Raw genomic sequence first — 27,843 nt, forward strand, 5'->3', positions numbered from 1 at the left:
AATAGGATATGCAACAAAATTTATCATCAAAACAGATTTTTTTTATGTTTACTTCTAGCATTCAGTTCCACTTTAAGTATCATCAGTTTTTGTCTGGCATAATAAATTTGGTGCTTGCAGTCTATATCAACGCCTAAAGAGAGGAGAGTCTAAAACTTTGGTTTCCACTGTATATCAATAGCCTCAGCTTATTTATTCACCTATGTTTACACGTTCGTATAGTTTGTAAAGTGCATAATTCGAATTTTCATTCATAATATTTATTACAGTTATTTATATAACAGTAGTAGCATAACTTATTTTTCATTGTTTCACACCCAAATAACTATTTCATCTTTTAAAATCTATTATTCAGGGTTGGCGTGAGGTGTTATGTACAAAATTTATACAAGTCCTGTAGTCAATGCTATTCCTATCCCCTCCCTATTGGATCAGGCTGGTGGGCGTGGCTTGAGGTGGGCGGAGTCATTGGAGTGCACATGTGACGCTGGCGTCCTCTGAATGGTCACAGTTGTGGACGTTCCATGCTATGTGAGAGCACCGAATGAGAGTATCTTCTGTGCCTGTGCATTTCAGGTTGTCCAGGTGGATTGGGCCACGACCGGGACCGAAGTAGGCCAGTACCTGAGCGGCTCTAGGCAGCCCGCAGCCCATCTGCCTACACACCACCTTAGCATCTGTAAGATCCCAAGCGTCATCACACACCGTACCCCATTCCCCTCTCAGGTACATCTCCACTCGGCCCTCGCAGCGGTGCAGGCCTCCCACGAGCCTGATGGTAGCTTGAGGAGAGAAAGAGAGAGAGCTGGATAAGATGCGTGTTTGTTCAAACCAAGCGACAACCTTCCGGTCTCTCTATTGAAACCAACTCGGGAGTGACTTAAACTGCAGTTCATCGACTGGCCACTAGAGACCGGCTGCAGAAGAGAGTCAATCCCATAGACATCCATGTTAAAATGCCCAACTTTACAGCAGAAAAAAATGTGTTTAAAGCCTGGTGCAAAAAGTGGTTTTGGTCTATATAGCTAATTTTGCCCTTCATGACGACTGTGAGGGGCGTGAATATTTTTATAACTCATCCGTTTAAATGATATTAAGCCTTAAAGTTCTGCATAATTAAGGGCGTGGCCATTTGAGTGACAGGTGGATCGCCGGTGATGTCACTACTAGCCGTTTGTCTGCTGTCTGTTAGCGTCACTTCACCTCAGCTAATCGCGATTCTTTGCCCATTTTCTGTTATCCGGGAGTGACGCGCTGCCAAGATGGCGACGGTCAGCTCCACCCACTTTGGGCTTAAAAAATACTCTTCAGAAACCATCGGGTGACGCTATGGACACTACGTCCATATTTTTTTACAGTCTATGGTTCAAATACTATTCAGTAAGTGAAAATAGAAAGTAGAGACTTGAAACTTTGAGGGATGGTAGTACCCATCCCGTCGACAATGTCACCGAGGCTCGCCCCAATTGGCCAGACGGTGGCGCTACAACAATCAAAAGTAGGAAAACGCTCATAACTCGAAATTTTGGGGTATTTTGGATTATTTGAAAAAACTACTTTTGCAAACTAGTCCTTGGTTTTTCGCCCAGTTAGAATTAAACCAATTCAGAAAGTTTTTCTGGAGTCTGATTGTCAATAATTATCGGGAAAAAAAGTCATAATTTCGATTCATGGTCGCGGCAGGACGCCAAAACGCTTGTAGAGGGCGGGGCCGCTTTTACTAAAATGGCTTTTACTCTTGAAAGGAATGAGATATTTTCACCAAACTCGGAACACGTATGTATGGGCTAAATCTGAGGTCACAGTAACACAATCTCTGTGATTAGCCTCTTGATGGCGCTATAACAGAAAAAAAAACACGAAAATGGCTGTAACTCGCAACCGTTGGCTGAAAATGGCTGTAACTCGCAAGTCCGATTGACTTGAAAATTGGCATGTAGTGTCTTTGTCCAAGGTGCCATGAGGACATTTGCGTATCTCAAAAAACATGGCCGCAATGGCCAATGAAGTTTGGTTAGGATATTGATTGGCACAAAACTCTGTGGGCTAATGTGTTTTACGCCTCAGTAATCACGATGAGTTTCACACATACACACAATATGCATATCATATGTTAGACCTCCTCATTCTGAACAACTTTGCCTCAAGGACTACTGCTGTCAATCAAATCATTCGTTAAATATTTGAGAATAAATAAAAAAACTACTTTTGTGAACTAGTCCTGGGTTTTTCGCTCAACCTCAATAAAACCAATTCACAATTAAATTATCTGGACTCTCTAGGTCAATAATTATACTTTTTTATTTAACTTTACCTTTTGGGATAGCTATAACAAGCTCATTTAGAAAAGGGCCATGGCAAAATATACTCAAGAGCCTATAAATCCTAAACGAAGACTCAGCATTTCCCAAAATTAGGTGAGAACATGCAACATATGATTCTAAAGAAGCATGCAAACCTTTATAGAGATCGGAGCATAGGTGGCGCTATAACTGTTAAAAAGCTTTAAAAATGTCCTTAGTAAATTTACTGTATTGGTTGTAAATGTTCTTTTCCATCTATGATCTAGATGGTTACATGCTTGCTAAATAAAACATATTTTTACTATTGTGCTTAAACTTAATGTGCTTGAACCCCAATAATTGCTGCTCAAAACTATATTAAATATAAAATACTAATATAATTTTGGTCCAAATTTCTTTCCAAGCTTATAAAATAACCACCTAATATAATAAAGGGATTATGCAATTAGGCCAGTGATAAGGTTTCCCATTATGGGCTCCATTCAGGAGCACAACATCTGAAGGACACATAAATCAGTGTGCTTCCATACACTGCACTTGTGGATGTAGAATGTTTCTGAAATGTCTTTGAGGATGTCAAAACCTGAGCGTCACCTTCGGTGTGCTTACCTTCCGCTGGTGTCGTGGTTGTAGTTGCAGTCGTAGTTGTAGTAAGTCCCTCTGTTATCCCTACGTTAAAGTCTCTTCCTGATACCTCAAATTCCAAAGGCGCTGAAAAACAGAAAACACAAAAACTTACATTAGAAGATTAGGTTAAATTATTTTGGTTAACTTTCGTTTACAGTGACTGAATAAACTCTTTTAATGAACCACTAACTTGTGGTTCTCGTTCTAGAATGTAAATCTACAATGCAAATCTTTTTGAAGTTGTAGAAACAAAGATAATTGCAGTATGTTATACAAGAAAATAATATTTCAGTGTTTCTACCTTAAAATTGCACTTTGTAATTATTAGAGAAATATTTCAGAGAAAATGTTGTATCTTTATCTCATGTTTACTTTAGTCTTTCCCTGTTCTCTTAAATGCTCATCTAATAGACACAGGCATGCATATATTAATGCGTTAGTGATGCACGTGGCCTGTACGGAGGTCGACGTTCCCTGTGGGTCTGTGCTGACGATGATGTGCTCTGACGGGCCTCTTTATTTCTCATGCAGATATGGCCAACTGTCATACAGAGGATGTTGCTGATTGCAAATGCTGATCTTGAGTCAGTTTTGTGATTTCCCTCTTTCTCGATGGTTTACGTTGGGATTTCAAAAAGAGACAGTGGCCACATAAATGTAAAATGGATGTTAGTTTGTATGCTGTAGTTTGAGAGTATTGGTAATTGAAGTAGCAGTGATATACGGATGTGCAGGTGTGTGTGTGTGTGTTCTTAGTGAAATGCTGGTGTAGTGAATTTTGTGAATGAAGGACACATGCATGTTTGTGTGCATAGACTGACCTTTGAATATACAGTTGTAATCAAAATTATTCAACCCCCACAGCAAAATTTACAGACTTTCAGCTATATGCAATGAACAAATCAAACAAAAGCAATTAAAGGTGCTCTAAGCGATGTCGCTCGTTTTTTAGGCCGAAACATTTTTTGTCACATACAGCAAACATCTCCTCACTATCCGCTAGCTGCCTGTCCCCTGAACACACTGTAAGAAACGCGGTCTCTGTAGACAGCCCAGGCTCCACAAACGGCAACAAAAACAAACTGGCCCAGCCTGGACCACGAAACATAACAAACAGCATTCCAGCCAATCACCGACAGGAATGATTTGGGGGTGGGGGTGGGGGGGTTAGTGCGCGTGCACATGAAGGGGGGAGTGGAGGAGAGAGAAGCATGAAGAGGGAAGTTAGCTAGAGGAGAGATGTCCTAGACAACGACAACGACTAACGTTAGAATTATATTCTCTTGAATTTTGATATTGCCGACACACGACCAAAGAGACAACGTTCCAGTGAACAAATAGCAAAGAAGAGGGAAAAAGGAGAAGGAACGCGCGAAGTCCCGAATTTACATCGGAAAAGCACGGAAGGGAGAGGGGGAGGGGACGTGATGAGGAGGAGGGAGGGTCGAGCTAGCCTCCGTTTTGTTTGACAATACTTCGAACGTCAACAAGAAGTGACGTCACCCAGCATCGCTTAGAGCACCTTTAAAATAGCTCAAACAAATGTTTCAAGTGGTTTCCCCAAATTTAACTGAAAATGCAACTTTTATTGACTTCTGCAGTCTCCAAATTATCGAAGTCTCCAAATTACCCTCACAACAGCACCAGTCTGCAAAACAGGTGTTGTCTCACTAATCAAGGGCTTCATTAGTTGCACAAGGTGTGATTGAGCTAGAACACATCATATATCTGAACTGGCTAGGTTTGTTGAGTGTCATGTTTGACTGCATGTTAGGAATATGGCTAAGTTAAAAGAATGGTCCAAAAACCTACATGGACTGGACAGAAAAAGGGAGCTATCAATGGCTGCAAACAGATTTCTGAGAAGGCAGGGTCAGAAAAACCTGCAAAAAGACCTGCAACAAGACTTGGTGGCAACAGGCACGTTTCCATGCCAGAACTCCAAGACATACACCACTACTGATCCAAAAGCACAAGAAAAGTCGACTCCAGTTTGCTCAAAATCATATAAATAAGCCACAGAGGTTTTGGGATTCTGTTTTGGGGAGAGATGAAACAAAACTAGAACTTTTCGTCTCTATACATGAATATCAGTCACGTGACCTTTTACGTCATCCGCTCTTTTTCCAGTTGACTGCCGCCATCTTGAGTACCTACCGAGTACTGTCTATGGTACTGACAAGCATTAGCTAGCTAGCTTGCTACGATTTACAGCTTCGTACGGATACAGTAAATGGCTACAAAAGACAACATTTCGCACCTCGACTGCCATGAAAAGAAACGCTACTTTCAAAAAATAATATCGTTAGGGTGTGATCCCTACGCGATACCTGATGCGTAATTCCAGCCTCTGTCCGCTGCTACCGAACTACCAATCCTGGCATTCAATGATATTATATGTTGATCCGACTATTTTAAGTGTGTAAATGGTCCAGGGGCAGAACCTTTGCCAAGCGTGTCAGAGGTTCTGGGTTCTAATCCGCACTCATATAGTTTTTTTTTTTTTTTTTTCATCAAAACCGATTATGTTTATCAGTGGTTGTATATCAGGCAAGGACACGTTTGTGTGCAGTTTGTTTTGTAATTTCACCAGAACGAATAGAGAGTCTCTCCACATTGAAGCGTGCGTCAGAGTGAAGACTTATTTAACAAACGAACAAAATGAATGCTCTGCTAGTTAACTGGAGATGTTTTGTTTATTTGTATCGGTACATTCGTGCCACGAGATGTTTCAAAAGTGGTGGGGACATGTCCCACCCGCAAATTACGGCGTATTTTTTCGCCCTGAGGTAGCCTGTAAAAGGATATTTTGGGGTCTCCTTTTTTGTTGTTGCACCCCACCGCACAACATATTGAAGGCATAGCTAGCTATTTCTTTTGCGACTGACATGAATCAGGTACTCAAGATGGCGGCAGACAAGTTTTAGAAGTGAGTGATGTCAGTGAGGAGACGTTGGTGACATCATCTGATATTCATCTATAGTTAAGAGGTATGTCTGGAGAAAGAAGAATGAAGCATATGCTGAAAAGAACGATGTCTACAGTTCAGCATGGTGGATCGGTGATGCTCTGCGGCTGTGTGGAAGGCAACATTGATTCATTGAAGTATCAGGAAATCCTAAGAGGAAACATCATGCTGTCAGTGAGGAAGCTGAAGCTTGGACCTTCCAACAGGACAATGATCACAAGCATTCCTCAAATCCCACCAAGGCTTGTTTGCAGAAGAAGTCCTGGGAGATTTTGAACTTGACTTGAACCCCATGGAAAATCTCTGGTGGGATTTGAAGAAGGCGGTTGCAACAGCAAACCCAAGAACATTACTGAACTGGAGGCCATTGCTCATGAGGAACGGGCTCAGATTCCTCAGAAGCGCTGCCAGAAGTTGTGTCCGGTTATACATCTCGTCTGCAGCAGGTCATAACAGCGAAAGGGTGTTCTACTAAGTACTAAAGATGCTTGCCGTGAAGGAGTTGAATCATTTTGAGACTGCAGAAGTCATTAAAAGTCGTTAAATTTGGGTAAATTTGTGTGCGTTCATGTGTAAATTGCACGAGCTGTCTCAAAGAAATCAGGACAGAAGTGGTTGAAAGTGGACAAAAGAGACAGATAAGCACCAGGTGTAAACATGAATGTGTCTCGCTTGTCTACTTGTGATCCGAACGACCACAACGCATCTTAATACTAGGAGTAAACAGGGCCTAAATGCTTTGTAATGTATGTAATATCTGCTGTCTTCTCTTACGTGCACAGATCACTCCAGCGTCTTCGTAGTGGCCACAGTTATGCTGTCCCCACCCCAGATTAAAGCAGTCGGTCAGCTTTTGTTCACGGCCACTGCAGTCGACGTTATCCAGCAGAATGGGACCTGAACCCTGGCCGAAGTAAGCCAGAGACTTGGCAGCCAGAGGCGGCCCGCATCCCAGCTGTCTGCAGACCACCAGAGCGTTGTCCATATCCCATTCGTCATCACACACGGTCCCCCAGACGGTGAAGTAGAGAACCTCCACTCGGCCCTGGCAGCTGTCCAGCCCGTTCACCAGACGCACGTTTGGCTTCTCTGAAAGGAATGATAGACGCGGAGGATTAGAGATAGATGATCATCTGTCTATCTATCTATCTATCTATCTATCTATCTATCTATCTATCTATCTGTATGTCTGTCTGTCTGTCTGTCTGTCTGTCTGTCTATCTATCTATCTATCTATCTATCTATCTATCTATCTATCTATCTATCTATCTATCTGTATGTCTGTCTGTCTGTCTGTCTATCTGTCTGTCTGTCTGTCTGTCTGTCTATATGTCTGTCTGTCTATCTATCTATCTATCTGTCTGTCTGTCTATCTATCTATCTATCTATCTGTCTGTCTGTCTGTCTGTCTGTCTGTCTGTAGAAGATTCTATCTATCTATCTATCTATCTATCTGTATGTCTGTCTGTCTGTCTGTCTGTCTGTCTATCTGTCTGTCTGTCTGTCTGTCTGTCTATATGTCTGTCTGTCTATAGAAGATTCTATCTATCTATCTATCTATCTGTATGTCTGTCTGTCTATATGTCTGTCTGTCTGTCTGTCTATAGAAAATTCTATCTATCTATCTATCTATCTGTATGTCTGTCTGTCTATATTTCTGTCTGTCTGTCTGTCTGTCTGTCTGTCTATCTATCTATCTATCTATCTATCTGTCTGTCTATCTGTCTGTCTGTAGAAGATTCTATCTATCTATCTATCTATCTATCTGTCTGTCTGTCTGTCTGTCTGTCTATCTGTCTGTCTGTAGAAGATTCTATCTATCTATCTATCTATCTGTCTGTCTGTCTGTCTGTCTGTCTATAGAAGATTCTATCTATCTATCTATCTATCTATCTATCTATCTATCTGTCTGTCTGTCTGTCTGTCTATAGAAGATTCTATCTATCTATCTGTCTGTCTGTCTATCTATCTGTCTGTCTGTCTGTCTGTCTGTCTATAGAAGATTCTATCTATCTATCTGTCTGTCTGTCTATCTATCTGTCTGTCTGTCTGTCTGTCTGTCTGTCTATAGAAGATTCTATCTATCTATCTGTCTGTCTGTCTATCTATCTGTCTGTCTGTCTGTCTGTCTGTCTATAGAAGATTCTATCTATCTATCTGTCTGTCTGTCTATCTATCTATCTATCTATCTGTCTGTCTGTCTGTCTGTCTATAGAAGATTCTATCTATCTATCTGTCTGTCTGTCTATCTATCTGTCTGTCTGTCTGTCTGTCTGTCTTCCAGTCATCCAGTCAAAAATACTAATGGAAGTTCAGAGATGGTCACTTCTGAGAGAACCGAGACTGTCATTGGTCAGTGTCTTTACTACCTTTCGTGGTTGAGGCTGCAGTGGACGCAGTGGTTGTCCTCTCAGTAACTGGCACTGGCATTTCTGTCACTGAAGAAAACAGAGAAAGGAGGAGAAAAATTAGGAACACAAAATGAGACTGAATACAAGAAATGCACTGTCCTGCACTGTAACATCAGTGTCTCGGTGCTCTTCGGGTGGTTTCACTCATAAGAAAAAACAATCCAAGGCACTAGTTTTTAGAAAAATATAAAAAGCCTTTATTATTTCATGGCTTAAATTTTTAAATCAGGTGACGACTGTTTTGAAAGCACGCCATCTGCTGGTGTTTAAGGGATTTATTATGCAGGACAATCCCGTGTGTGACAGATGGTCTGTTCACTACGGCCCACAGTAAATGCCAAAACGCATGGTCATGCACAGCAGTTAATAACAAAGAATTGGCTATTAATTCAACCGTGTAGAATTGAAGATAGCAGGTGAAGTTACAGGCCCAGCGTACAGTATAGGCAGCATTTATACCTGCTGTGGTTTCCGGAATGATGAATCCTCTGCCTAAAGTCTCCGTGTTGATAAACGGGACCATGGTCGAACTTGAGCCTGCAATATGAGAGAGAGTTAGATCTACAGTCACATTAATACAGTATCAGTGAATATTCACATACAGTGAGGTCTGAAAGTCTGAGACCAAATTTCTGAAATGCATGTACACTATCCTGGTCAAAAGTTTGGAATAATTCAGATTTGAAAGAAGTCTCTTCTGCTCACTGTGCCTGAATTTATTTGATAAAAAAAATACAGTGAAATTAGTAATATTGTGAAAAATTATTACAATTTAAAATGACTGTTTTCTATGTGAATAAAATGTAATTTACATGTGAGTAAAATGTAATTTATTCCTGTGATCAAAGCTGAATTTTCAGCATCATTACTCCAGTCTTCACATGATCCTTCAGAAATCACTCTAATATGACGAGTTGATGATCAAGAAACATGGGTTAGGTAACATAAAATAAAAAAAGGAAATTAATACTTTTATTCAGGCAAGTACACATTAAATTGATCAAAAGTGACAGTAAAGACATTTATAATGTAACAAAAGATTCTATTTCAAATAAATATTGTTCTTTTGAACTTTCTATTTATTTAAAGAATTCTGAAAAAAAAAAAAAAAAATGTATCGCTGTTTCCACAAAAATATTTATATAGATTCTATTTCAAAATAAATATTGTTCTTTGGAACTTAAATATTGTTCTTTTGAACTTTCTATTTATTTAAATAATCCTGAATAATATAAATTTATCGCTGTTTCCACAAAAATATTAAGCAGCAAAACTTAATATTAAAATCATTGTTTTTAACATTGATTACATTATTAATAACGCAGCACTAATAATAATTGAGCCGGATCATTTCAGACTGAAGACTGGAGTAATGATGCTGATGACATTTTACAATATATTCAAGTAGAAAAACTGTAAATTGTAACGATATTTCGCAATATTACTGTGTTATTGTATTTGCAATCAAATAAATGCAGCCTTGGTGAGCAGAAGAGACTTTTGACCGGTAGTGTAATTTTTCAGTTCAATATTGCAAAATGAAAGCATTTCACTAGTGTGTTCAAACTTTAGGACTCTGCTTAGTGCATCAGAATATGTCTTTGTGAAGTAGGGCTGCACAATTAATCGAATTTGTAATCACGATTACAATTACGGATCCCACAATTACAAAAAAGTTCACTTACATTATTCTGTGTGCTTAAGATGTGTTTTTGTTTGTCATTCTATAGCTTATTTTAGAGGTGCAGTGTGTAATTTTTAGCGGCATCTAGTGGTGAGTTTGCGAATTGCAACCAACAGAAGTTCCAGTGACCGACAGGAATTGTCAGCAGAGCAGAGAGTAGCCAATTAATGAGGTTTCTTAAAGATAAATTAAGAAATTAGGTTTACTTAATTATTCAGTAAAACGATGTTATTGCGAATATTATTGTTACTTGTTCTTCATTGTGTCAGTGTTTTATTCGCTGACTTTAAGTGTCCAGTATACCTGTGAGAGATGCCGTACCCACCTGAGCAGATGGCACCAGCGTCCTCGTGATGCCCGCAGTTATTCACCCCCCACCCCAGGCTGTAACAGCTGCTCAGACCGCTCTCATGCCCGTTACAGTTGACGTTATCCAGCAGGATCCGGCCCGTGCCGTAGCCGAAGTAAGAGTTGGTGGGAGCGGCGAGTGCTTGTCCACAGCTGATCTGCTGACACACGACTGACGCGTCTGCCAGGCTCCAGTCATCGTCACACACCGTTCCCCAGCCGCCCTGGTAGTAGATCTCCACCCGACCCTGACAGCGGTCCGCCGTGCCGGCCAGGCGCACGACCCCGTCCCCTGCAGCAGAGCAGCGTCAGGCAAGCGCACACACTCTCTGATCATGCAGGATGCATCATTTACAGTTTTTTACAATTGCTAACACACAATTTTGCAAACTAGGCTGGTTTTATCTAAATACTAAACACAATTCACAAAACCACACACCCAAACTGCAAAATACCGAAATACTGCAAAATATAAATTACATTTTTTTTTTAAGTTGTGTCCTTAATTTTTTAAAGTTCAATCAACTTGGATGTTTAATTCATTGCAACTTGAATTTATCAAACTGACTTAAAAAAATTCGTTGAATCTTGTATAAATAAATAAAAAAAGTTGAAAATTGCTTATTTTGATGAGTTAAAGTAATGTAAAAACATATCTTGTCATAACTTATTGATCATATATTTTGTTTTACAGTGTATCCTGCAAAATGAAGCACTGCAACCAAAACTACATATAGCATTATCAAAATCAAACTTTTGCACGAAATGGCACACAGACACACTTCAAATATTAGCAGATTTGTGTCTGACCAACTACACACTGTTGGTCATAATGAAGAGCACTCTCATCTTTAGGATGCTTCGCCATAATACTAAAATAGTTCAAATTGTAGAACATTCTTCAGATTGTTCACATGCACAGAAATATTTGCAGATACACACACACATGCTGTTGAAACATTAATTTATGCACAGCAGAAAAATTTACACTGGACTGAACACAAATATGCTCACAAAAAACAGAAAACTGAAAAAGATTGAAGTGTTAACAGTGAAGCATTGAGGAGTTTGGTCAGGTGACACATGTATCGGCCAATCAGATCACGGAGTGTCATTTTGAATGGCAGTGTTTTGAAATGGCAAACGTGGCTTTATGTCAGATTGTTGCGTGTTATGCAGAGAACCTTGTTCAGTGTGTTTAAAAAGTGTCATTTTGAAATTGCAAAATGTGTGTAAAGCAGAAAATGTGTTCAGACTTTTGTAGACTTGAGAAGAGGTTTTGCTCTGTGTGTGTGTGAGTGTAAATAAGTGTGCTGTGCATGTCAGTTTAGTGTGTTAGCAGCTGGAAAAAACTGTAAAATGACTGACAACTGTGGAGGATTTGATGTGTAACTCTTGAAATACACCATTTTGGAAAACAAATCATTCTTGTTTTGAAGTCAGAAGAAACACGAAGCCCTGGTTTCACAGACAAGGCTTAAGATAATCCCAGACTAAAATGCATGTTTGAGTTGTTTTAACTGAAAGCATATCTTTAAGTACGTCGGTGTCATTGTTTTGTCAGATACACACCAGTAATGTTGTTTTCTACGGGACGTTTATAAAAGCTTAAATGTCCTAATTGAACTAAGGCCTAATCCTGGCTTAATCTAAAGAGGCCTAAGATTAATAATTCATGCATCAAATGTTAATTCCGAAAAAATTATAATAATTTTTTTTTTAATGAAATCTTTTGACAAAATATAAAAAAGTTTGCCTAGTGTGTTTGTGTATCATATAAGCCTATTGTTTGAGTGTGTGTGTGTGTGTGTGTGTGTGTGTGTGTGTGTGTGTGAGAGAGAGAGAGAGAGAGAGAGAGAGTATGTGTGCTTGTGTGTATAAAAGGTTGTCACATTGTTTGTTTGTGTGTGTGTGTGTGTGTGTGTGTGTCATATTTGATACATCAGGCTTTGATGGCTCATATATAGTGAGAATATGGAGGGAAAAATGTATTTAGAGACTCAAAAAAAAGGGCAAAAATATAAAAATTTTGTGCAGATGCTAATATTTTTATGGCCAAAAAGTAAGAGATGAAATTCTGATGCTTGTAATATAAATCAATGAGATATTTATAACAGTATACAGCAGATACTTGCATTAAATGCATATAAATATAAATATCTGCCAATAATATGTCTTAGTAAGATTACATTTAAATGCTTAGTTTTATGATCAAAGTTCGGTAGTTTTAAAACATATAATGCAATGGAATACAATAATGACTGAGAGATGAACAAATAAACATTCCTCAAAAGCCATATTTTTGATACTCGCATTTGAACATGATTTATGATGTTTGGATAAGCAAGTTAAGGTAAGTTGCTTCAGTCCAGTAAATGTTCAACTATTAAAATATAATAGTTATACTTACATTAACTTAACATGTACAGCTTTAAATATTCTATGTGAATGTGGCTATTTCTGTGCATATTGACTTCGCTGTTATTGTCATCATTTACTCTGAAACATTATGAAATCATCAACAAACGATCGGCTGTATTTGTCCAACAGAATATGATGCAAACGCAAGGCTATGGTTTCAAGCAAACACACGCTGATATTTCTCATATTGTTTTATTGAGCGATGCTGAAAGCCATTCTCATATTGCCAGAGGAACAAAGACCCAACCGATGATTCCATACCATTAAACTCCCCAAACACATTCCCATAAGGCTTTGCTGCTTTCTTTAGCCACATATGAACTAGATATGGGTTCAGCCCTGATCACTGAACCAGGACATGACAAAGACAGGATGAACACGATCTCCTCAGAAACCTTTACTTCATCTGGGATCAGTCATAACTATAATCAGCATTATTACTAAAACGACAACACTTTAAAATAAGGTCTCATTTGTTAGCATTAGTTAATGCATTAACTAACATGAACTAACAAAGTTACAGTATTTATTAATCTTAAAAAATACAGCCGTTCATTTTTTGTTCATTTTAGTTCACAGTGCATTAACTAATGTTAACAAATACAACTTTTGATTTTATGTAAATAAAATATTTTAATAAATGTTGAAATTGACATAAACTAAGATTAATAAATGCTGTAGAAGTGCAGTTCATTCTTAGTTCATGTTAATTAAAGTAGTTAACTACTGTTAACTAATGAACTTGTAGTGTTACCACTAAAACAAAAAACCAAGCATAAAAAAAAGAAATGTTTACTGAAATTTTCAAACTTTTCAAAGTTGCTTTGAACATTTCTTGTTTTCATTTAGTTTAACTTAAGCTGAAATAGCTAAAACTTAAAGAAAATTAATAAAAACTATATGGACGTGTTTAAAAGAGACAATAAACATGACAAAAACACAACAAAATTACTAAAACGAACTCAAACGAAAATTTTAAAATATATTAAAAATAAAAATAATCTCTATTAAAATATCACTGACTATAATGAGACACTGCACATTAGTTTTGATTCAGAACTTTTGTCACTTTTTCTCTAAAAATGCCCTAAAATGTAACATTTTAGGTTATTCACTAATATGCAGCACATCATACACGTCTTAATATATTGAATAAAATATTAAGAATTAATTTAATCTAATTATTAAAACAAATATACATCATAAACTTAATATTTAAAGTATTAATCAACAAATCACAATGATGTAAATATGAAGGTGAATTTTAAATAATTTTAAGTCATAATAAATTACTGCTTTTCCTTTGTTTCCAAAATGTCCTTGATATCACTTTCCTTTCCATTTCCATTCTTTTGTAAAGTCTTGTTTAAGTTCCTTCGAATAACATCATCCTCCAGGAAGTGACATCATTTTGGAGGGAAATAGGTTGTGAATATCGTGTACACTTACTCTTATTGTATTATATTCACTACATATTGGGACACTGACAACATCCTCGTTATACAACATCATCATATTTATGAACAACAGCAGAACTCATATCTTTATATGTTATTTTTTAATGATCTTTAAAGTACATTATGATAAATACTTGGCTTGTTACATATACGTGTATATAAAATAACAGTTTAGCTGTAAATAAATTATAAATGTTTGCTAGATTATGTTCAGTACCTGTCTAGCGACGTATGCTTATGCTGAAATATAATTAAATTATTATAATCGCATCCAAAATAAAAGTTTGTGTTTACATAATATATATGTGTGTACTGTGTATAATTATTTTGTATAAATACACACACATGCATGTACATGTTTAAGAAATATTTGCATGTATATACTGTATATATTTATATGTAATTTATATATAAATATTGTATATATTAATAACACATTTTTCTTAAATATATACATGCATGTGTGTGTATTTATATATACAAAATAATTATACATTAATCACAATTAATCATTGCCCAGCACTAAATTAAATAATACATCTATCGTGTGTCATGTATAGTGAGTTGGCTCACGTGATTTATGTTTCCCGCTTGAGAACATCCGTTAAGGAAACATTTACCAGAGCCCGTCTACGGAGAGCCTGGCCACTCCCTATTAAGTCCTATTGTACTGAATTGTGGTTGTAGTTCCACCAGAGCTCCACTGGGGGCGATCGCCCATGAGTGCAGAATGAATGGGAGTCTATGGAGCTAGACGGCTAAATTTGTCTCTTCCACCCGATTGCCGTTGAGAAATCTCAGATTTGATTGTAGGTTTTGCAAGTTCAACATGGGTTATAGGTCGAAAGTTGAATGAACGAGTACTTATGTCCTTTCGATTTCTTACAGGTTGAGTTGTTGTTGCCCATAACACGCTAGCATTCTGCTAATGAACGCTGATTGGTCAGTGAAGGACTGATTACGACCAGAGATACCGCTTGATGGCATCGTGGCATCCGAAGCGGGACCAGAAACAAACAAAACAAAAACTCTTCTAGCATGTGTGTTTACCTGTGTCGGCTGTGTTGTGTGTTTGCGTGTGTTTACCTGTGTCGGCTGTGTTGTGTGTTTCCCTGTGTCGGCTGTGTTGTGTGTTTGCCTGTGTCGGCTGTGTTGTGTGTTTCCCTGTGTCGGCTGTGTTGTGTGTTTCCCTGTGTCGGCTGTGTTGTGTGTTTGCCTGTGTCGGCTGTGTTGTGTGTTTCCCTGTGTCGGCTGTGTTGTGTGTTTGCCTGTGTCGGCTGTGTTGTGTGTTTGCCTGTGTCGGCTGTGTTGTGTGTTTCCCTGTGTCGGCTGTGTTGTGTGTTTCCCTGTGTCGGCTGTGTTGTGTGTTTCCCTGTGTCGGCTGTGTTGTGTGTTTGCCTGTGTCGGCTGTGTTGTGTGTTTCCCTGTGTCGGCTGTGTTGTGTGTTTGCCTGTGTCAGCTGTGTTGTGTGTTTCCCTGTGTCAGCTGTGTTGTGTGTTTCCCTGTGTCAGCTGTGTTGTGTGTTTGCCTGTGTCAGCTGTGTTGTGTGTTTGCCTGTGTCAGCTGTGTTGTGTGTTTCCCTGTGTCAGCTGTGTTGTGTGTTTCCCTGTGTCAGCTGTGTTGTGTGTTTGCCTGTGTCAGCTGTGTTGTGTGTTTGCCTGTGTCAGCTGTGTTGTGTGTTTCCCTGTGTCAGCTGTGTTGTGTGTTTCCCTGTGTCAGCTGTGTTGTGTGTTTGCCTGTGTCAGCTGTGTTGTGTATTTGCCTGTGTCAGCTGTGTTGTGTGTTTGCCTGTGTCAGCTGTGTTGTGTGTTTGCCTGTGTCAGCTGTGTTGTGTGTTTCCCTGTGTCAGCTGTTGTGTGTTTGCCTGTGTCAGCTGTGTTGTGTATTTCCCTGTGTCAGCTGTGTTGTGTGTTTGCCTGTGTCAGCTGTGTTGTGTGTTTGCCTGTGTCAGCTGTGTTGTGTATTTCCCTGTGTCAGCTGTGTTGTCGATGCCTCGAGAGAAAAGAAAGTGCAGAGCGCTAAAGCACCAGAGTGACTGAAGGATTGCAGTAAAGCAGTATCTCTGGTCGTACGATGTGTATGACGTCATTGACACTTTAAAATACTTTTTAAAGCAAATAAGTGACTCTAAAAAATCTAACACCCAGTAATGTGTCATTTCTTTGCATCTCCTTTCGAATATAACATTCAAATTACTAGACAAAAAATTATATCCTGAGAAAAGTGGATTTTGAGGGGTATAGCGCCATAGACCTCCATTCATCCTGCACTCGTCCTGTGAGCGCCCTCATGTGGAGCCAGAGTGGAATTGCAACCAGTTCAGAAGCCGGAAGTTTACTGAGAGTGGAAGTTCTCCCCTTATTAGACATTCTCTGCATTTAGTGTGAGCACGGATACACCCTAGTTTTCACAGTGCATTATGGGACTTTTTAGGGACTGAATGTGTTTGAGAGGATGTTTAAATTAAACTTCAAGCTGATATCCTCATGTAAGAGTTCAAATAAACTGTTTAACTTACTTATACCAGAGACCAGACGGGACGGGGTTGTTGGCTCCAGGCCTCGAGATTCCACCACATTATTGCCTGTGAGAAACAAACAATACATGATCTCGTCATTCATAATTAATTATCACCACATATTAGTACCAAACATGCCAGAAATTCTCCTGTGTTTAGTGCAGGCGTTTAAATAATGCATGCAAATGTGTCTTGAGACAGATCCACTTAATTTCTCCTTAATGTGACTTTCATCAGCAGTGAGTAAAGAATAATGCGACTTTTTATCTCACAATTCTTACTTTTTTTCCCCACAATTGCGACTTCTTACAATTCAGACCTTAGTGCAAGTTTATATATTTCACAATTGCAAGTTGTAAACTCAGAATTGCAGGTTTACAGTATATATATATATATATATATATATATATATATATATATACACACAAATACATAGCCAATAATACAATTTCCTGACATATTCGTGGTCTGTACACAATTATAAAACAAAACTCCAATTGGTGATTAATATTTAACATTGATCAATAAGTGTGAGAGTCTTCATCTTCTCAAAATATGTAATCATGGGTTGCCGAGTCTTATAAAAAATTTGGACAGATCCTTTCATTAAATATTTAATTTTCTCTAATTTTAAGTATGATACTAGATCACAAAACCACGTTGAGGCTTTAGGCGGGCTTGTTGACTTCCACTCCAATAATATTCTTCTTCTCGCTAATAAGGTGGCAAAAGCAATAACATTTTTTACTTTATTTGTCAGTGATACTCCGTGTTCTGGTACTCCAAAAATAGCAACTTCAACACTGGGTTTTATTTATTTTAAATTTTTATTTTTTATTTTTTTACCTTTTTTTTTATTCCAAGAGGAAAACAAGCTTCCATAAGAATATGTGTGAATGTTTCACTTTAAAGGTTGTCTAGAGAAGCCTAGCCTGAGAGTTGCAGTGTTCTCTATGTTTCCATTCAAAGATGCAAAATTGGAATATCGCATAAAACATTTGCAAATAAAGCAGCGTTTCCATCTCATATGTTCAAGAGAACAAGGTCATCACTTCCTGGGAAATTGGCCCAAAATATCGTCATGTCAGTCATGTCAGTTTCTTATTGAGCATCAAGGGATTCATTCGGCAGATGTGTTTCCACATAAAAATATGTGGATGGAAACATAGCTAATGTTGACAGTATAACTGAACAATCTCTACAGGTGACGGCCACGTCTTCATAGTGGTAGCAGTTATGGATAGATTAACTGTTATTTTTTAGTAATAATGCGACAATGCGAGATCCGCTTTGTATGGAAGCTTGTTTCCGCCACAGAATAAAAAGATAAAAATGGTAATTGCAACTTTTTATCTCACAACTGTGCCGACTCCACGTACCTTTACAGGTGACGGCCACGTCTTCATAGTGGTAGCAGTTATGGACGCCCCATCCCTGATTCCCACACTGACTCAAGTCCATCTCTCCCCCTTTACAGTCCACGTTATCCAGCAGGATTGGCCCGGATCCCTGACCGAACCTGGAGCTGCTCCCCACGGCCACGGCCACTCCGCAGTCCAGCTGTCGGCACACCACGTTCGAGTCCACCATGTCCCAGTCGTCGTCACACACCGTCCCCCACGAGCCGTTGTGGAGAACCTCCACTCGACCCTCACACTGGTTCCTGCCGTTCACCAGTCGCACTGGAGGGAGAACACGCGTTTCTAAAGACATCTCTTCTGCTAGAACCAAAGCTGTGTTTATTTGATCAAAAATACAGTCAAAATGTGAAATAATATTACAATTTAAATCAGCTGTTTTCTATGTGAATATATTGTAAAATGTAATTTATATCCGGTGATCAAAGCTGAATTTTCAGCATCATTACTCCAGTCTTCAGTGTCACATGATCCTTCAGAAATCACTCTAATATGATAATTTGATTTCAGAATTCTTTGATGAATAGAATGTAAATTTGGAATCTTTTGTAGCATTATAAATGTTGTTAGTGTCACTTTTAATAAATTGAATGCATCCTTGTTGGATAAAAGTCGTTGGATATTAATTTCTTTTCTTTTTTTAAACTTTTGCATGGTAGTTTATCATTGTTTACACAAAACATTTAAGCAGCACAACTATTTTCAACATTAATGATCAAAAATGTTGAGCAGCAAATCATCATATTAGAACGATTTCTGAAGGATGGGTTTATTTCAGTTATTTTAAGTGTTATTTCAGTTATTTTAAGTGTGGTTTTAGTGTTGTGTTCTTATGGTTGTCTTTATGTGTTTTAGATATTGTACAGCACTTTGTTCAATGGTCAGTTGTGTAAAAGTGCTTAATAAATAAAATAAACGAAACGAAACGACACTGAAGACTGGAGTAATGATGACTTTGATCACAGGAATAAACTACATCTTAACATGTATTTACATAGAAAACGGTTCTTTTAGAATGATAATATTTCACATTTTTACTGTATTTTTTTATCAAATAAATGCAGCCTTGACGAGCAGAAGAAACTTAACAAATAATAGTATGATTAATAGAAATACGGTGTTCTTTTTGTTTTATTCTCTGTGAACTGTGGCAGTAACATGGTCCTGAATGATGAACTTATACATGTACCATTGGTATATGTGACCCTGAATCACAAAACCAGTCACATGGGTCAATTTTCTGAAATTGAGATATACATCATTTGAAAGCTGAATAAATAAGCTTTCCATTGATGTGTGGTTTGTTAGGATAGGACAATATTTGGCTGAGATACAACTATTGTAAATCTGGAATCTGAGGGTGCAAAAAAATCGAAACATTGAGAAAATCTCCTTTAAAGTTGTTCATTTATGTTGCCGATTGTGCTGCATTCACTCACACAAATACATGTTTTATACATTTACGGTAGGAAATTTACAAAATATCTTCATGGAACATGATCTTTACTTCATATCCTAATGATTTTTGGCATAAAAGAAAAATGGATAATTTTGACCCATACAATGTATTGTTGGATATTGCCACAAATATACCCGTGCGACTCGAGACTGGTTGTATTATATGTATTATATGTACATTAAATGGTATTGCAATGGTATCATGTCCAAAAAAGACACTCGTGAATATAAAGGTTCTTTATTGGCATTGAAGGTTCCATGAAGAATCTTTAGTGTCTGTAGAATCTTTCCATTTGGTTCTAATGTTCTTAACAAGAACTGAAAGGTTCTTTGGGGGAATCAAAAATGCTATATAAAGCCCTTTTTGGAACCTTTATATTTTTAAGAGTGTGCATGTCCAGAAATATGATGTTACCAAAGGATTATATCCGAAAAAAATCTAGTGTTCAGTTGAAGGTCATAGTCTAGTGCGCATGAAATCTACTCTGGCTTCTGAATAAGTCGAGCTCAAATATAATGATATAATGAACCCAGTAAGAATGTTCCTAATCCCCTTCAACTTAAGGCACAATAATAAGTCTAAATATGACATATGACTCCAAAAAGAAAGAGAGAGAGAGAGGACGTGGCATAGCGGTGGAGAAGGGGATTGTGTAAACTGAGCAAGAGGAAGTGACCCGTCTTTTTTTCTTGTCCCTTTGGAGGAAATTATGATCCGTTTTCTCTCGGACGGGCGACGGCAAACTTGCCTTTTCTTAAAAGGGTGTGTTCTTGTTTAAAGACAGAAAGGGTGAGAAAGTGAATTGCGAAGACGCTCACCGTCAGACTGTGTTGTCACGGGGGCATTTGTAGTATTGGCTGTGGGAGAAAAAAAACAGGAGAGAAAGTCAGAGAGAGAGAGAGAGAGCAAGAGAGAGAAAACAACGATTGTGGTGAAATTATTTGTTGAAAGGAGGTTCTTGGCCCTCCGCAGCTACAGCCCTCTATATCTACTACATCTATTTTCCTGTAATCTTAGACTCGGTGAAACAGGAAGACTGTGAATTCTGTTCAGGCTGTGATTCAGACAGACAGAAATATGTGGCATGGCTCAATAATAATGCAAGATCAGATATTCAGATATTCAGATGTGCGCTGTGAGTCCGATTCAGCTGACGAGCCAGTGGATACTGAATCTCTTATACAGAAAAAAATCAATAATTCTACTTATGTTTTCTTGCAAATTGTCTGCTTTAGGCCTGCGAGATGCATTAATGAGCCTCTTGAGATACGTTTTCAGAAAAGTTATGTATGGAATATATATAAATAGAGTTATTGTCTCATGGTAACTAATGAGACCTTATTGTAAAATGTTATCAAGTTTTCTCTGAAATCCTAAATTATTTTTTTATATATATTTATATATAGAGTTGTTATAACGTGTTTTGGAGAAAAACATTTATTTTATAATGTGATCGACATAACTCTGACCACAACTGTGTATATATATATATATATATTGAAAATCATAATATATCAATAATATATGCATAGTTTTTTCATATCTTTAATGTTTTAAGATTGAGATATATTGATATATATATATATATATATATATATATATATGTTAAACATAAAAATATATATTTTTTTAAAACATTAGATAAAGATAAAAGTTAAGCATATATAAAAAACAATAATAAAAAACTTTGAATCTTTTTTTATTTATTTATTTATATGATTATATAAAATATTAAACTATAATAAAAAGTGACATTGAAGAGTTTTATATATATTTGTCTGTTATATTAAATTGTAATAATATTAGAAAGTATTTTTTTATTTTTTATTTTTTTTTATTTTTATCAAATAAATGCAACCTTGGTGGACTTAAGAGTATTCTTTCAAAAACATAAAAAAAATCTTACAGACCCCAAATTATATATATGTGTGTCTGTATATATATATATATATGAATATATGAATTAGACATATATTTGATGTATTTACACATTAGAGTGCAATATTTCTAGATGACTAATCAAATGTATTGTTGGCTTTAAAGTGTATTTATATATAGTTCCAATTTAAATATATTTATAACTCAACATTTTATGACCTTTGACATGTTGGCTAGACTTGGGTGTGTTTGTTGAGAAAGCTCTGGTCTCCACACACACACTCACACACACACACACACACACACACACACACACACACACACACACACACACACACACACTTGTTTGTCTTCTGTTTTGCAGCTGTATTGAGACGGCTAATGCCAGCGCCTACACAAACTATTGTATTGAACTGTGAATCAATGGTGTAGGATTTCAGAACCTCAAAGACAGCAGGAAAGAGGCTTTTTTTCCATCACATCCCATTCAGGTCAATTCACAAGCTTCTCCGCTTATTAATACGTATATCACTGAAACATTAGTCGCTCTGAATATAACGCTTCAGGCACGTTATGTTCGTTCACACATACTGTACTTCTGAAGCTTTAGCATTCATATAAAACATGGTGACAAATAGATTTTTAGAATGTACGTTTTCAAATTGTTTTCCACCACAATGTTCTAATGTTGTTCTAATGTTGCTACATTATTGCAATGTTTTTAGAATGTTGTTATGCGGTCGTTAGGGTGTTGCGACTGACATCATTAAGGTTGCTTATGAAAAGTCATAAATATAAATGTTCAGTTTATAATGGTACTTACTGGAAACTGATCTTCGTTCGAGTTTGAGATTGAGATTGAGATCTCCTGCACACAGAAGAGATCAAAACAATTAAACATAAACCAGACATCGTCATCATTAAGTAACTTAAATATACAATTCTCAGTCAGAAGAAATACTTTTACATTTGATATATTATAACCCTTGGTCACACTTTATATTAGGGTCCAATTCTCACAATAATTGCCTCAATAAACTCCCAATAACTGCTTATTAATAGTAAGGGTGTTGTTAAATTTAGGTATTGTAGGATTAAGGGATGTAGAATATGATCATGCAGAATAAGGCATTAATATGTGCTTTATAAGAACTAATAAACAGTGAATATCCTAGTAAAATGCATGATAATTTGACCCTAAACTAAAGTGTTACCATAACTATTTTTTTTTTTTTTTAATTTTTGAAGTTCTCTTACAGACAACAGTCAGTCTGTGACACACACTGTACACACATTATCTCACATCTTTGTTCGTGTTTGCGTCACTGCCGATCATTTGTAAGATTGATGGGAAAGCACTGATCTGCTGGGAGTTCAGGTGTGTCATGTAGAGGAAACCACCTTACACATCTTCTCAGGTGTCCATGTCCTCATTACACCTTTAGTTCATCTGTCTTTTCAAAAGTTTGTGTTGAACGGGGGATTTACGTCCTGAACTAACAATGAGAGAGTAGTGTTGAGTAGTGTTGTGTTCCACTAGGATCCATTAAGCCTGTACCGTAAAAACATTTGTTCCGTTTACTTAATTCAATTGTGCAAACTCGTTTCCTTAATTTAATTAAGTAAGCATAACTTAATTGCATCAAGTTCTTCTTACTTAATCCATTTAAGTTTTGTCAACTTAATTCTATCTGTGATCTGAGGAAGTGTACTCCCAGAGTGCATTGCGGCATGAATAAATTAATTGCTTTGTTTTACTATTATTGGCTTTATTTTACCATTACAATTTTATTTGCTATCGTTATTGGGGTTATACTGACAAGAGACAGCAAATAAAATTGTAATGGTCAAATTAATAAAATTAATAAAAATAAAAAAACGTGTTACCATTGTTGTGGTTTGCATGCTGAATGTTGAAGTCTGTGTGTGACTTACAAAATTGTCACAAATATAGAGGGATTATATCAACCCAATTAAAAGATTATGCCATAATTGTTAGCAATCAAATGTTAAAAGATCATTATTATACATGAAATATAGTTATGTTATATATCATTCAAAACATGGAAATAATTTAAGTATAAATATATATAATATGTATTACTTCACTTCCTTTGAAATCAAATAACTGTGATTTCATGTTGCATCACTAACTGGAAGAGAATTACAATGATATAAATGAAATTCCAAGTGCCCAACCAAAGGGAACACTAATCATAATAATGGTGAGCAATTTTAGGAAATCAACATTTGTTATGCAACAATTTTTAGTTGTATTGACAATAACATTCAAGATGAATGGAAAATGAGCGAATGCAGCTAAGAAGAATGATGATTGCAGAAGTGGAAGAAATGAGTGAAAAGTCTATTAAGAATTGCCCGACCGTTTGTTTGTTTTTTGTTGTTTTTGTTTGTTTTTTTGCTTTGGTAAAATGGTACTCAAACCAGTCAAGTAATGTTTACTTGGGTTTTCTGAGTAACAAAAGCATTGCATGCAAACAGTACAGATTACTAAATTGTTTTAAGTAAGTTCAACAAATTATTGGACATTAAGTAAAGTTTCTAGGTTGGTTCCAATCTTTACTCTAAGGGATTTATGTTGTTGTTGTTATTGTGTTTTTTTTTTTTTTTTTTTTTTTTTTTTTAAACTTAAAGTAACAAGACACCTGATGTGAGTTTCCATTAATGTTAGTAGCACAAATGATCTTGACTGAATTATGCATCAAAGTTTAGTAATGCAAATATTCCATGTAGTTTCTCAGTTTGAGCTCATAAAACCTGCATGCATTATATTATATTATATTATATTATATTATATTATATTATATTATATTATATTATATTATATTGTGTGGTTTACTTCTGGATTCAAAACATATTGTCCCCAAAGTTGACCTTGACCCTTTATTATATAATTAGCAAAATGCTAATATATATCATACACTACTTGTCTAAAGTTTGGAATAAATCAGATCAATATATATTTTTTTAAAGTTTCTTATATGCTCACCAAATAATGTTGTGAAATATTACAATATTACAATTTCAAACAGCTGAATTTTCAGCATCATTACTCCAGTCTTCAGTGTCACATGATCCTTCAGAAATCACTCTAATATGATGATTTGTTGCTCAAGAAACATTTATGATTATTATCAATGTTGAAAACAGTTTATATCTTTGAGGAAACCGTTAACATTTTTCAAGGATTAATTTATGACTAGGAATTATAAATGACTTTACTTTCACTTTCGATCTGATTAAGGTCTGTCTTTGCTGAATATATATATATATATAGAATATATATAGTATATATATATACTAGTACTAATATATATATATATATATATATATATATATATATACTGTATATATGTATATATATATAATATTTTTATCCCAAACTTTTTAATGGTATTGTATTACAGTTTCCACATGGTTTTGATCAAATAAATGCAGCCTTGGTGAGCATAATAGACTCAAAATGAAAAAGTCTTAATAATTCATAACTTTTGCAGTGTTTATCTTCTTGTATCTAAAAGCTTCTCACTCACTGTGTGGACGAATGATGGAGACAGCGATCAGAAACAGTGAAGCCAGCAGGCCGGAGAGGATCCAGACGGCAGATTTACAACATCTGAGCTCACAGTGTGACACACGCTGACCTTTCATGGCACCTGCAGAACACACACACACACACACACACACCTTCAGTGAGGCCCTTCAGTCCCTTTCTGTCGTTTACTGTCGCTTATTCCCACTTTAGCTGATGACACCAGACTTCAGGTTATTACAGTCACTGGGCCACTACTGAAGCTGCTCGTCCGTGATTGGACAGATTCTCCTAGTATGTTATGTAAAAAACACACCACAACAACAACAAATGTGGAGCCTGCAGGCCACAGGCACTTCTGGACACACACACACACACACTGACACGAGAGCAGGCCGATCGTTCTGTGACATGTGCTTGCTGGTTGGTTTGTGTGGTATGTTCCAGAGATTTATAATAAAAACTTTTTTTTGCATGTGAAAGACTGTTTTTTATGTTTTCAGATTGATTTACACGTGCCAGCTCCAAATTTTTGAACCATTTGGCCGGACTGCCATATACTGTACATGTGCAAACATAAACACGTTCAAACACACACACAGGCACACACACACACACCGTTGCTGTCAGGCGGAAACCTGTATCTCCATATTTCGTCATTTTTATTTTTATTTTGTATCTACCCTTTACATCTTTCTGTGGGTTTTGCAAATATCTAACCAATGAAAAGTATTAAAATAGCTTGTGACTAAATCTCGCAACTCAAACTGTCAGTCAACAGTTGATAGGCTATTACAAAAGATGAACTTATTCAAATGAATAATACATCAAATAAGTGTTTGAAGGGCTCACTCAACCGGTTTCCTCAAATGTTTAAAGAACATTTAACCATAGCTGGATTTACAGTGTAGCCTATTATCCTTTTTTTTTAGTTTTTCCTAAAACCCTCCTGACCTTACCCTGGAATGCATGTAACTGGTGGGATAGGGCTCAGGATCTGGGATCTGGGGGAGAATATGATATTCCGCGGGAAAGATAGTGAACATTCCGGGCCTCGGTGCACAAAAAGACATTTCTGCTGTCTGTGGTCGCCATCGCCAGCAGTTAAACGCTCCTTCCGGAGAATCTGTCACTGGGACTGTCCTGAACCTCAGGCTGGGGCGCCGGGGGGGGGGGGGGGGGGCGAGAGGGGGGAGGAGGGGGGCAGGAGGGCTGAAGGAAAGCGCTGGTTTGCCCTGGTCCCGCGAAGACTTCAGATGACGCAAACTCTCAATCAACATGCACCAATGCTACATTTTTCTAAATGTCATAATCATTTGTGACCCTGGATCATAAACCAGTCACATGTCGCACGGGTATATTTGTGGCAATAGCCAACAATACATTGTACGGGTCAAAATTATAAATTTTTCTTTTATACCAAAAATCATTCGGATATTGAGTAAAGATCATGTTCCATGAAGATATTTTGTAAATTTCCTACCGTAAATATATCAAACATTTATTTCTGTGAGTGAATGCAGCACAATCGCCAACATAAATGAACAACTTTAAAGGAGATTTTCTCAATGTTTCGATTTTTTTGCACCCTCAGATTCCAGATTTTCAATAGTTGTATCTCAGCCAAATATTGTCCTATGCTAACAAACCAAACATCAATGGAAAGCTTATTTATCCAGCTTTCAGATGATGTATAAATCTCAATTTCAAAAAAAAATTACCCTTGTGACTGGTTTTGTGGTCCAGGGTCACATTTGTTAACAAACAAGTATTCATTAGCCTACTTCAATGAGCTCATTGTTTCTGCATTAAAATGATTACATTGCATATAAATGCATAACTTAGACAGTTCCCTCTGATAACAGATCACTCTAACAGCTCTAAATGATTGCTAGATTGTTTCCAGAGTGATATTTAAAGACTGCTTGCCAGTCTGAGTCAAAACATCCCCTTATCTCTATAATGTTCTGATCCAGAGATATCACTCGTGCCCTTTTTCAATGGAAGTCTATGGGGGGTGGTTGCTAGGGTCCTGTAACTGGTTGCTAGGGTGTGGCTAGGAAGTTGAAATGTCCCCATTTATAGATACAATGATCTGTCCAATGTTAAGTCATGGGATTTTTCACCCGCTGTATGAACATCGTACACAATCTCTTATAAAAGACAAGTGTTGTCCTCAATTAGACACATGATTTGACACCTCGTTCATGGGTCTACGACAAATGGTGCTGGACGATTTCTCAATTTCATTTAGAATATGTCATTTAATAAATTAAAATTTTAATTAAAATTAAAAAAAATTTTTTTTATTTTTTTTAAGGACAAAAACAACAAAATTACTGAAACGTGTACTAAAATGAAAAAGCAGGCAATATAAAAATAAAAACTCAGTATAAAAAAAATATCAGTATTTTTTATCTAAAATAGCCATAAATGGATGCTCAGAGGAAAACTGTATTGTAAGAGTTCTCATTTGTTATTTTCTCTTCCACAGGTGCCTAAAAAACAATCATAAACCTGCACGAGCCAAAGGCAAACAGCAACAGAGAGAAGCATGTGACCCACCGAGAGACACTTCAACTTCCCATTCACGCAGTTCTGCTCTGCTTGCTTTAGAAGAGCTCAAACCCTGTCGTTCAGAAAGCTCACTGTGCGGCCAATTACAACATTAACCAACGCAAACCGCTGCGAGCCTGCAGACAAAATGGTGCGGTTGTGAGGGCCTGAAAATGAATCTAGTCACCAATATTATGTTTTTCAATACTCCATTCATGGCTGGATGCAGCATGGGTCCACGA

General features: G+C 37.0%; 1 protein-coding gene across 1 annotated transcript; it reads right to left on the reverse strand.

Annotated features, from left to right (window-relative positions):
* Positions 1–27,843, reverse strand: LOC311083568 (scavenger receptor cysteine-rich domain-containing group B protein). Its single transcript, XM_084115184.1, has 12 exons — positions 27,789–27,843; positions 25,047–25,169; positions 22,316–22,360; positions 20,433–20,471; positions 18,117–18,419; positions 16,738–16,803; positions 10,319–10,633; positions 8,769–8,846; positions 8,268–8,336; positions 6,673–6,987; positions 2,913–3,014; positions 1–782 (listed from the first exon to the last, which is right to left on the reverse strand). Exons 2-12 carry the CDS (start codon positions 25,162–25,164, stop codon positions 466–468), a joined length of 1,767 nt encoding a protein of 588 aa, XP_083971310.1. The 5' UTR covers positions 25,165–25,169; positions 27,789–27,843; the 3' UTR covers positions 1–465.

This window comes from Abramis brama, assembly GCF_963993115.1.
Source record: "Abramis brama genome assembly, chromosome: 5".
Lineage (NCBI taxonomy): Eukaryota > Metazoa > Chordata > Actinopteri > Cypriniformes > Leuciscidae > Abramis > Abramis brama.